Source organism: Haplochromis burtoni, unplaced genomic scaffold, assembly GCF_018398535.1.
Source record: "Haplochromis burtoni strain Fernald_Lab_line unplaced genomic scaffold, NCSU_Asbu1 Contig_313, whole genome shotgun sequence".
NCBI lineage: Eukaryota > Metazoa > Chordata > Actinopteri > Cichliformes > Cichlidae > Haplochromis > Haplochromis burtoni.
Genome location: NW_024582674.1, coordinates 149,509 through 160,996, shown reverse-complemented (window position 1 = coordinate 160,996; position 11,488 = coordinate 149,509). Strand labels below are relative to the sequence as shown.

The window sequence follows — 11,488 nt, the reverse complement described above, 5'->3', positions numbered from 1 at the left end:
TATATATGGTTAGAAAACTCCACCCATCCATTTTTCCCTGCTTATCCGGGGCCAGACCTCCCTCTCCCCAGCCAGCTCCTCAGGCTTATCCAGGGCAACACTACAGCGTTCCCAGGCTGGCTGGGAGATGTAATCGGTCCAGAGTGTCCTGGGTCTGCCCAGTCCTTCCACTGGGACATGCTTGGAACACTCCGGAGGTGCCGAGGAGGCATCTCCGTCAGAGGCCCAAACCACCTCAGCAGAGTGTGAGAGCTGGAAAAGTTTGGTTTACAAAAGCTGTGCTGGCAAATGGCACGGGGACTGCACTGATTTTAGATCACTTTAATAGTTGATTGCATACTGAGCACTCAAAATAATAGAAAAGGTGTTTGTGCAGACTTAGAGGAAGGCGTGCAGGAACGAGTGTAACAGCAGCTCTCACAGAGAGCTTCAGGCGAGGGACACCAGACAACAGATTCAGATGTTGCTGATTTGTAGCAACATCTGAATCTTACGTTAAAAAACTGCTTTATCATCAGAGAATTTAATCACATAGTTGTTCATATGATGATTTCTGCAATTGTTTGCATATATTTGAAAGAAACGAAGGCTTCTTTGTAACCTGTGTGTGTGAAAGACTTTCACCTGCTGTTGTCTTTTATTTGCACACGTTGCTGTTACTGGTGAAGCTGGTCTGGACTGGTGCTGAGTGAAATGCATATAATGGTTCCTGGGTCAGTTTGTCATCTTTTGTCTTTGAGTTCAGGTCGTCCGTCTGTTTGGCGCTGTTAGTGTTGCTGCGTCACTGTAAATGCACACGTCATTGCATGTGTTTGCTTCTGCAGGCCATGTGATGTCAGAGAGCTCCGCAGCTACGAAGCACGATTTCGCCATAATCTCCTCCTCGGCTCTCCTCCCAGGTTTCAAACAGGCTAAACTTTATTAACACAGCCGCTCTTCTCCAGTCTTTATGACCAAACTGTGTGACGACATCATGTTTTTCTGATGTTTTGTTTATTCTTTCTGTGAACAATCAGCTGCTCTGCTGACGGCACAGTCATCAGCGTCATTGGTCTCTCGTGTGAAACTTTACCATCTGATAACTGGTTGTCCTGATCTCCGGTTAGGATAAGTGAATCCAGACAACAGAAAGCGATACCCTGCACACGCTGAGCTCACTCTGAGTGCACGTACCTGTACTTTGATTTGTGCTTTTGGTTCTGAGGTCGAATCTTTCTGCACACATCCAGGCAGCTCCTCCTGGGTTTTGGAGCCTGCACTTTGAGTTTTTGGTCTTTCTAGTTCTATTTGTTAGTCGTTATTGTGCTGTTTGTTTTTCCCGTCTTTGATTTTATTACTTTTTATAGTGTTTTGTGTTGTGAGTTTGTCGTCCCAGTTTTATGTCTGTTCATATTCCTGGTGTAGAGGCTCAGCCGACGCTTGAATCCACGGAGGTGTTCGATGGTTGGGGTGACGCGGTGCCACTGTTATCAGTGAAACTCTACTCATCCTGTCTGTTTAACATCTTTAATACATTCCTGTATTTGTTGTTCAACAGTATCCAACATCACGTAACATAAATCACAAACCGTTTGCTCCGTCTGACCAACAACACCTGACATTAACTACGTGTGTCTACCTTAAATACAGTCACATAAACACACCATACTGTAAAAACACAAAAAGTTTCACACATAAGGTAACATCACAAAATGGTTCCTACACTTGGCTTCATAGTCCTGGTTTGTATGCATCGTGCTGTCAGTTCTTCCTGTCTTCTTTGGGTAACTTGGATCTTTGGGCTTTGCTGTTCCAACACGTGAGGTATAAGAACAGGAACAGATGAAGTATTTAGGTCCCAGTGACACAAAACAACAGAAGTTAAAAATATTGTGTATATGTAGAAAAACAATGCAAGCTAGCAGGGGTATAAATAAGACAAGGATACAACATTTAAGAGGAAGATATAATTAAGGTGAGGATTGTTGGATAAGCAGAAGAGAATGAATGGATGAATGGACAGACTTGGTCAGAGGCACGTTTGTAATGACATGTAATGAAAATTGTTACCACAAGGAGGCAGCGTGTGACCAGTTTGTGTGCCGATCATTGTTTTAATCCATCAAGTATCTCGGTGTCCACATCTCCTCAGACCTGACATGGTCTGCCCACATCCAGGTGCAGTCCAGAAAGGCCAGGCAGCGCCTGTACCACCTACGACAACTGAAGAAGCTCAGGGTCTCTCCAGAGATCCTCAGGACTTTCTTTACAGGCGCTGTGGAGAGCATCCTCACACAGACCAGCTGTGTCAAGGATAAAAAAGCTCTTCGTAGACTGCTCCATACGGCAGAACGCTTTCCCTCTACACGACATTTAAATCAGAAGATGCTGAACCAGAGCCGCTCAGATATGGAAGGACCCATCCAGCAATAAACTGTCCCAGCTTCTGTAATCAGGCACCATGCAGGCTAGAACAGAGAGGCTCAAGAGGAGCCCCCCCCAATCTTTGCCCCCCCCCCCCAAGCTCCATCAACCATAAGTGACTGAGACAGGACTCATTGTTATCACATCCTGATCTGGCTTCACTTTCACACCCCACTCTCACAATGTACATTCTCGAATTTCGAACTGCAAATTTCCAGATTGTTTTATTCTATTGAATTTACTTGATGTATATAATTCACTCGCTTACTGCACATAATGTCCTCTTTGCATGTATTTACTATAATGTTCTCTGTTTCTGCACAGGAGCGCATCAGGTCACATTTCACTGCATGTTGTGCTTGTATGCAGGTTGTTTCTTTGAGCAGTTTTGTCCTGATCCGCTGTTCAGAGGTCTGACTGGTTCTGTAGATTAACAGACTAACATGTGTCGACTTGTTTGCGTTCTTCTGTGAGATGCTGCTTTTGGCCATGCAGCATGTTGTGGCTTGTTTTACCAACAGGGGGCAGTGTCTTGTCAGTGGATGGTTTTTATATTCCCTTTGGCCTGCGCCCATGTCTTTACAGGACTTTAGATAGAGCAGCATCAGCCCTCTCTCACAGATGCTGTGTCAGTGTGTCACACTGTGTTGATGCTATAAGTAACTTTAGAAAGTTTCCAGCTCAGGATTCCCTGCAGATGAGTGAAAAGTCACTTTTTATGGTATTTCTCGAATACACAGATCCCTGAAAATGTCATTCCCATTATCAGTATCATACCCAGTAAAGCTCCCAGTAGAGCTCCTGATGTAGGTGTCAGCTCACCACCACAGCTAAAATACCCAACAACACTCCCGAGAAATATTCCCAACAATCCGCTCTTCTCAAGAATAGCCAGTCTGTTTTCTGATGCTTTCCTCCTGCGGTCGTCTTTGCTTCGCTCCTCGTTCGCAGCTTTTTCAGCCGCCTGGAGCATCTGAGGCGTGTAGAAGAAGTCCGAGTAATCTTGTCTCTCCTGAGTTATCTTCTCCAGCAGCTGGGTGACTTGAACAGGGCTCCTGTCAGCAATGTTAAAAATAAAATATCTCCACTGGCACCGTTCAATCAGTTCCCTGAGGTGCTCATTGTCTTTCATGCCCTCTTTTATGTCAGCTTCGTTCCCTCGCGGATCGTTGTTGTGGGTGAACACCACCGTAACGTAGGCCACTGCACGTTTGCCAAAAGTGCGTTCAAAAACCTGCAGTGCTTTTAACTCTTCAGATGTGATGATTTTGAGCCTTTCCACCAACAGGAACACATGAGGACCAGGTTCAACGTTTTCAGTGGCCCACTTGATCTCTTTCACCACGTCCTCTTCACTTGATCCCATTTTAAACAGACCCGGAGTGTCCACAACAACCACGCTGTGACTGTCAGAGTCTGTCTTTCTTTCCACGTGGCAGGTCTTTGTGCGCTCTCCATGAGGATCGCTCAACGTGAATGCAGCACTGTCCCCCAGGATGATGCCTCCTAGCGTACTTTTCCCAACCGTCGTCCTCCCGAACAGGACGATCCTCAGCTCTGGAAGCTCCTGCTCATCTGTTACAAAAAGGTTTGCATGTGAGAAAAGTCCCACTCTTGTGTTAAACTGTGGAATCACTTTACCCCAAAATGCATCCGCTGACCACAAATTCATGAGCAGTTTTCTCAAAGAGACATTTCGAATGACCTTCATAGGCCACGTGCTGCACTGACATCGATATGCATGTAATAGTGCACACATGGAAACTTATTAATTTGATATACGCACAAAAATAAAAATGCATCTAAATTCATTCATTCACGATGAAGTGAAAACAATCGGAAATATTTTAGTTTCAAAGACTTTTCTCGGCAGATCAATCAAATATGTGCAAACAGTCTGGATTCAGTGTTGAAGCTTCTCCATGCAGCTTCTGGGTCAGATCCGGATTGGTCGAGAGCTGTTTGTACCTCAGAGCTCCAACATGAGCACAGTTTGTGGGCTTTTTAAGGACTCATCACAGATTCTCAGTCAGATTAAGCTTTGGGGAGTCTTCCGGCTATTTGGGCCCAGGCTCTGATACTCAGCATGAAGAAGGGTCAACACTGTGAATGCTGCCTCTGCATACATTTGATTTATTTTCTAATAAAGGTTTTGGAAACTTAACATAACAAACACCATCACTAATAGGGCCTGTAATCTTTTTTCCTTCATGGAAAACCCAACTATGCTAACAAGTTAGCATTTACAGATTAAAATGAAAAAACAAACTGAAGTTTCAGACACGACTGAAGTTGTTTAAAGGATTTGACTCAAAGGACTGAACATCTGTCATGCAGCATGCTTGGATTGTCCATTATTTACTGTGAAATAAAAGGTGATTACAATAATTTTATTAGCTGGTTACTCGGCAGTAATTCTTCAAACTAAACTCTCACTGACTGCACTCGGATATGAATGCAGACTGGAGCTAATCTGACACTAAACTGAGCCAAACAGCAGCCTGAGTATCCCTGCAGGACAACCTCACCTTCATTCTCTGGATCTTCATTGATCATCACCGAGCTCTCTGAAGGCTCAGTGCTGCCCATGTCTTCATCTGGCTGCTTAAATTTCCATCTCACCTCTATTTCATCATCCGCTGCTCGTTTCCTTACATACAGCACTTCAGCTGTTCTAGGGCAGGAAGTGTGGCACAAAGCAACCAATCAGAAGGCTGAAAAAGAGTGCATCATGCAGAGTGCATTTCCACAGGTCTGCCTTTTCACCCATAACAGTTACATGACTCCATGAAGACATCACAGTAACACATCTGTTCACAGTTTCATTTAAACCCTAACAGTGGCAAATTCAAAACAAAAGTTTCACATTATGAAAAGTGATTTTGTCTTTTTTGACAGTTATGTTTGCATTTTCATATCTGTAAGACAGATTTACAGCTGGAAACAGAAACAACCTGCTGTCAAAAGCAACAATCTATAGAAAGCACAGACAACACCTTATTAAACCTGGACAAATGTGAATGTAGAAGAACTATTTGTTCATTCATATAGAATAAGACAACCCTAAAAACATGCCGGGTTCTGGGGCGAGTTTGATGGTCCTTCCTTTCTCTTTGGCAGAGTCACTCTCCCAGGCTCGCTCACTTCTTCCTCATTGCTTCACTTTGTAAATAAATATGTTTTTTCTTGTATCTTGATGTCTGAGTCTGCTCCTAGTTTCCAGTTAGAGTAAAATCATGAAAAAGTTACCAGCAGTTACAGTGTGTAGAATCTCACAGCCTGATGTCAGTAGACTGCAGATTGCAGTGAACCGTTTTCTTACTCCAACCAGTTTAGGTGCATAATCCTAGCTGGGTGGAGGCTATAGGACAAACATGTTTTAGACAGCCAAGATAGATCAGAAACAATAAATCTGGTTTGTACCCCATGAAGGCCAAGGCCAGCTGGCTTGTTTCTACTACTGTTTGGACCAAACCCTGAGTTTTTCCCTGTTTGTGGAATGCTGTCACTCTGCTGTTGGTGCTGGTTGTGCAGCATCTGCCTTCATTTACTCAGGAAAGGACATGAGACAAGCTCACTATTGCGGTGAGTTTTTGAGGATATAGTTAACTTTTCTTCTTAAAAGCTGCTGTTTTCGCCACTAGTAGCTGCTGTTACACTCTTTTGGCTGCTGTTAGCCTCTGTTAGCTGCTGTTACACTCTGTTGGCTGCTGTTAGCCTCTGTTAGCTGCTGTTACACTCTGTTGGCTGCTGTTAGCCTCTGTTAGCTGCTGTTACACTCTGTTGGCTGCTGTTAGCCTCTGTTAGCTGCTGTTACACTCTGTTGTGCTGTTACACTCTGTTGGCTGCTGTTAGCCTCTGTTAGCTGCTGTTACACTCTGTTGGCTGCTGTTAGCCTCTGTTAGCTGCTGTTACACTCTGTTGGCTGCTGTTAGCCTCTGTTAGCTGCTGTTACACTCTGTTGGCTGCTGTTAGCCTCTGTTAGCTGCTGTTACACTCTGTTGGCTGCTGTTAGCCTCTGTTAGCTGCTGTTACACTCTGTTGGCTGCTGTTAGCCTCTGTTAGCTGCTGTTACACTCTGTTGGCTGCTGTTAGCCTCTGTTAGCTGCTGTTACACTCTGTTGGCTGCTGTTAGCCTCTGTTAGCTGCTGTTACACTCTGTTGGCTGCTGTTAGCCTCTGTTAGCTGCTGTTACACTCTGTTGGCTGCTGTTAGCCTCTGTTAGCTGCTGTTACACTCTGTTGGCTGCTGTTACACTCTGTTGGCTGCTGTTAGCCTCTGTTAGCTGCTGTTACACTCTGTTGGCTGCTGTTAGCCTCTGTTAGCTGCTGTTACACTCTGTTGGCTGCTGTTAGCCTCTGTTAGCTGCTGTTACACTCTGTTGGCTGCTGTTAGCCTCTGTTAGCTGCTGTTACACTCTTTTGGCTGCTGTTAGCCTCTGTTAGCTGCTGTTACACTCTGTTGGCTGCTGTTAGCCTCTGTTAGCTGCTGTTACACTCTGTTGGCTGCTGTTAGCCTCTGTTAGCTGCTGTTACACTCTGTTGGCTGCTGTTAGCCTCTGTTAGCTGCTGTTACACTCTGTTGGCTGCTGTTAGCCTCTGTTAGCTGCTGTTACACTCTGTTGGCTGCTGTTAGCCTCTGTTACGAGCATTGGTGAAAAATTCTTTGAAGTGGATCTAATGTTGTTGGACTCTGACGCAAATAATTGCTAATACAATTTGAGAATAATTAAACTGTTTCTTAGAAGTTTAGTATTTAGCATACTGGAGTCTAACATTAGCTGGTATAATGTTAGCTTATACTCAGCTAAAGTTGTTGTTTGGCTAGCTAAACTTTTTTTGTAGTTAATATAATCAAAAATGAAGAGTAGATTGCTATAAGCATATATTCAGTTTGAAACTGTATTTTGAATCTTTTTAATGGGTGGTATATCATTTTAATGGAAAACAAATAATAATAATAAAAAAATAAGTACAAGATTTTTCAAATAAAATAAAACCAGACTAAAGACAGTGCATTTCTGCATTACAGCAGTACTTGATACTCTATTTAAGAAAATCGACGCATTAATTAATGGCAGGACTTCTTTGAGCAGTTTTGTAGGAATGGGGTCTAAAAGACACGTTGATGGTTTGGAGGAAGTAATTATTGAAGTTAACTCAGAAAGATCAACTGGAGAAAAAGAGTCTAACTTAACATCAATGGTACTAAGAGTAGCTGTAGATAATATTACATCTGTGGGATGATTACTGGTAATTTTTTCTCTAATGATAAAAATTTTATTTGTGAAGAAGTTCATGAAGTCATTACTAGTTAACGTTAAAGGGATTGTTGGCTCAAAAGAGCTCTGACTGTTTGTCAGCCTGGCTACAGAGCTGAAGAGAAACCTGGGGTTGTTCTTATTTACTTCAATCAGTGATGAATAGTAAGATGTTCTGGCTTTGTGGAGGGCTTTCTTATAAAGCAGCAAACTATTTCTCCAGGCTAAATGATGATCCTCTAAATTTGTGACACGCCATTTCCTCTCCAGCTTACGAGTCGTCTGCTTTAGGCTACGTGTTTGAGAATTATACCACGGAGTCAGGTACTTCTGATTAGAGACCTTAGTTTTCACAGGATCAAATAGCATTATAGCATTAAAAGATAATAATAACAATAATAATAATAAAAATAATAATACTTTGTAAAATTATACAATAGTAAAACCAATCACCCTTATAATCGTTTACAATGATGTCATCAGTAACAATAATAATAATGACAGCAGCAACTTGTTGTGTATTGTCTTGATCACTTTTTGTTGTTGTAGTTTTTCTTTGTTTTCATTCTTTCTGTTTTGAGTCTTTAAATGTTGTTGGGCTTCTTTTTTGAGTCTCTGTACTCTTGTTAGCTCTTACAAAAGGTCTATAAAGAAATCAGAATAATCTTTTGTTGTACAGTTTTATTTTTATTATTTTTATTGCTGCATTTGATATTTTCTTCTTTTTGTAAATTTGTATTTTGTTTTCTTAAAATCTTCCCGTCACATCACAGCTGAGTCATGTCAGAAAATCAACCGTTTTGTTTGAATCATCTTTTATTTGCTGATTTTGCTGTTAATGTCTGATTAATTTCACACACTGATTGATACATTAGCATTTTAACTTTACTGAATCAGAAAGATAAAAGAACACACGAGGAGAAGAATGTGGCATCACCAAACACAACGATCACTTAAAAAAAATTACATAAGTGTTTACAGAAAAATGATAAAGGTGGAGTCGGCACAGATGGAGCAAGCATGGAAATGTCCTTCCTCTAAAGCATGGTGATGCATTGGTTGCATTATTGATTGCGGTCTGCAGAGAAGCTGAAGGTATCAGATTAATAAAGTGCAGTAAAAATAGCTGAATATTTTACTCTTTTATAGAACTCAGCTGCAGTTTTATTACAGCACAATAAATGTGGATAGTTTTTAATGGGTTTGTTGCTACAGTCTGAAGGCTTAAGGTCTCGACTTACTTCCCTGCTTTTTGTTATTAAGTGAGACAGTTTTCAAACTTTGTTGCCAGCCAGACATTTGCTTGTAGGGCTAAGGTAACAAAGTCTGCTGGCAGCACAGGAGACAACAGGGCTTTAGCGACAGTGGCCACATGTTGGTCTCCAGCCCCCATCTGCCTCTGAGTTTTTGACTTTTGGATTTGCTTCCTTAAGTCTTCCTGTGCATGTTCGAACAGTTCCTTGGTGTAGTTTCTTAGCTTGTTATTTTGTACCATTTCATTGATTTCCTTCACCAGCTGCTTTTGTTCTTTTGTTTTATCTTTTTCATTACCTTTGTTGTTAATAACACAGTATTTCTGTGTTTTAAATCCCACTTTCCTAATAAACGTCCTTATCTGGTTTCTCTGCTTACCAGACAAGTCTCCATCGATATGCGTGATCAGGAGGAAGAAATAACGCATGACCTCTTTACCAAAGATCCTCCTCAGGACTTTCACTCGTTCCACATCCTGTGTCATAAAATCGTCCTCCCAGCTGTGCACGTACAGGAACACGTGAGGCCCCTGCTCAGAATTGAACTGAAAGGTGGATGCAATGATCTTACTCAGCACCTCCTCCTTAGATTTGCTGGTGTGGCACAGGCCGAGAGTATCAGCTAAAACCAGTCTTTGGTTTTCAAACGGCGCCGTCTCGGTTGTGCACGGCGCTTCATCTGAGGCAAACAAGCTGTTCGTCACAGCAGCTTTTCCCAGGAATGTGTTCATGATTGAAGTTTTCCCAGCTCCAGTCTTTCCAATGAGCACGATCCTGAGCTCCTCTGGCACTGTTGGAGAATCATATCATATCACATATCAGCACTGCAGCACTTACTCTGAACAACAGCTGATGTTTGAATGACGCTTCAATTGTTCCCAGCTTGCATTTGTTTTACTGACTTTGCATTACAAAGAAATTAACTTTCAGATGTTTTTATTATCTTAATTATCAGCATTATAGACTCATTAGTTTTCATGTAAACCACAGTCAGTCCCGTTTTACTCCCACACTTTCCCATCTTAGTTTTATGGTGTCTCGCTGATAAATTCAAAGTTCAGAAACACTTCAGATAAATATGATAGCAGCATGTTGACCATTTGTACAGTTGAATGTTTTCATTTTCAGAAAATGTACTTCATACAGTAACAGTTTCATTGTGTACTGCAGTAATTGTTGGTCTGGTGCAGGGCAGGCGTTTAATTAAAAGCAGGTATATTAATGCATAGAAGATTTAGCCTAGAAAGCTGCTTTTTATGTTAATGTCACTTATAGGAGCTGCATAAGACGTTTGTCCTACCTTCTGGTTTACTCCCCTGGGACCCTATAAAGAGAATTGTTAAAGATGTTAAAACCCCAAATGTGTACAAGTATTAATTTTATTATGGTACACACTGCATATTTCAACAGATCCAGCAGTTCTACATGAGGATTTTCTGACTAAAATGGCTAAAAATACATAAATCTGGAGCAGTTTGCACCTGAAGCCTTTCTGTCATGCTACTCAGCAGAACTTTGCCACAATTATTTAAAAACTGAATTTAGTCAAAATGATATTAAATGTAATAACATTACTATTTTATAGATGATAAAGTTTTAGGGTGCTCGGAGTGATCATGTAAGCTGCACTCAGCACTGACTGCACATAACAACTTTTCTATTATTTCATGTTGTCAGATTAACTGAGAACTGTTCAGGATTCAATTTAGAAAAAAGAGAAATCTCTACATGTTACACACTTACACAAGTGATCAAGAAATTATTACAAATATTAAATTATATGAAAGAAGCAACAAATGAAGGCGATTAAAAAGCCGAGTGACCTTTGATGTAATCAATGAGGCGTCTGATGACTAGAAACTATTTTAAAAACCAGCGAGCTCGTAGACTAAACAGGGAGTGTTGGGCTGTGTAAGTGTAGCTTTCTCTGTTACAGATGAGACATTTGTGTTGTTAGTACTGCTGTTAATAACACATGAAAATGTAATAAGAAAGAAAAGAAATTCTCTGCTGGTTTATTTACAACCTGTATGAAATGTAAAATGTACGTACCGCCCATCTTTGTCCTTTGTAAAAGCAGTGTGTCGTTGATGTCGTTGAACAGTTTGCCATCTTTATATTCAGCAGTGTGCCGCGTCCTCCCCTTAATGACGTTCGACTATCGTCTGCTTGCCAATGAGCCGACTTCTCAGAAACCAGAAACCAAAATATCCGTGCGCAGCAAACGATAGAACCAAACAAAAGTTTGACGACTGGAGGAATCGGGGAAGCTCCCTCTCTTACAGTAAAATCATGTTTGAGTATCGAAAAGGCAATCTGGAATGAGAACTTTCCAGGATGCTGAACCTGGCATTTTGACCGTTTAGCCACAGCGGGATAGAGGAAGTATTTTTTTTGTGCAGCAGGATTACCCACACTGTAAAAACGTCAACTTGATTAATGTTGAATTAGCACATTTTCTATTGTTCGCCTAACATTTTATAACTGAATTAGTTATAAAATTAGTAGTTATAGAGTAAGTAATACCATGTTCTTAAAATCTCTGATGCTAGATAATTGACATTGAATTAAC

At 41.4% G+C, this 11,488-nt stretch overlaps 2 protein-coding genes across 2 annotated transcripts; both read right to left on the bottom strand.

The window, feature by feature from the left end:
• Positions 1-45: 45 nt before the first annotated feature.
• LOC102313845 (GTPase IMAP family member 5) lies at positions 46-6,349 on the bottom strand. The gene is made up of 2 exons (XM_005947135.2): positions 4,932-6,349; positions 46-3,978 (listed from the first exon to the last, which is right to left on the bottom strand). Exons 1-2 carry the CDS (start codon positions 4,990-4,992, stop codon positions 3,113-3,115), a joined length of 927 nt encoding a protein of 308 aa, XP_005947197.1. The 5' UTR covers positions 4,993-6,349; the 3' UTR covers positions 46-3,112.
• A 2,112-nt stretch (positions 6,350-8,461) lies between these two features.
• Positions 8,462-11,230, bottom strand: LOC102293065 (GTPase IMAP family member 4). The gene is made up of 3 exons (XM_005947155.3): positions 10,969-11,230; positions 10,217-10,240; positions 8,462-9,706 (listed from the first exon to the last, which is right to left on the bottom strand). The coding sequence occupies exons 1-3, from the start codon at positions 10,973-10,975 to the stop codon at positions 8,922-8,924; spliced, it is 816 nt and encodes a 271-aa protein (XP_005947217.1). The 5' UTR covers positions 10,976-11,230; the 3' UTR covers positions 8,462-8,921.
• Between the last annotated feature and the right edge of the window lie 258 nt (positions 11,231-11,488).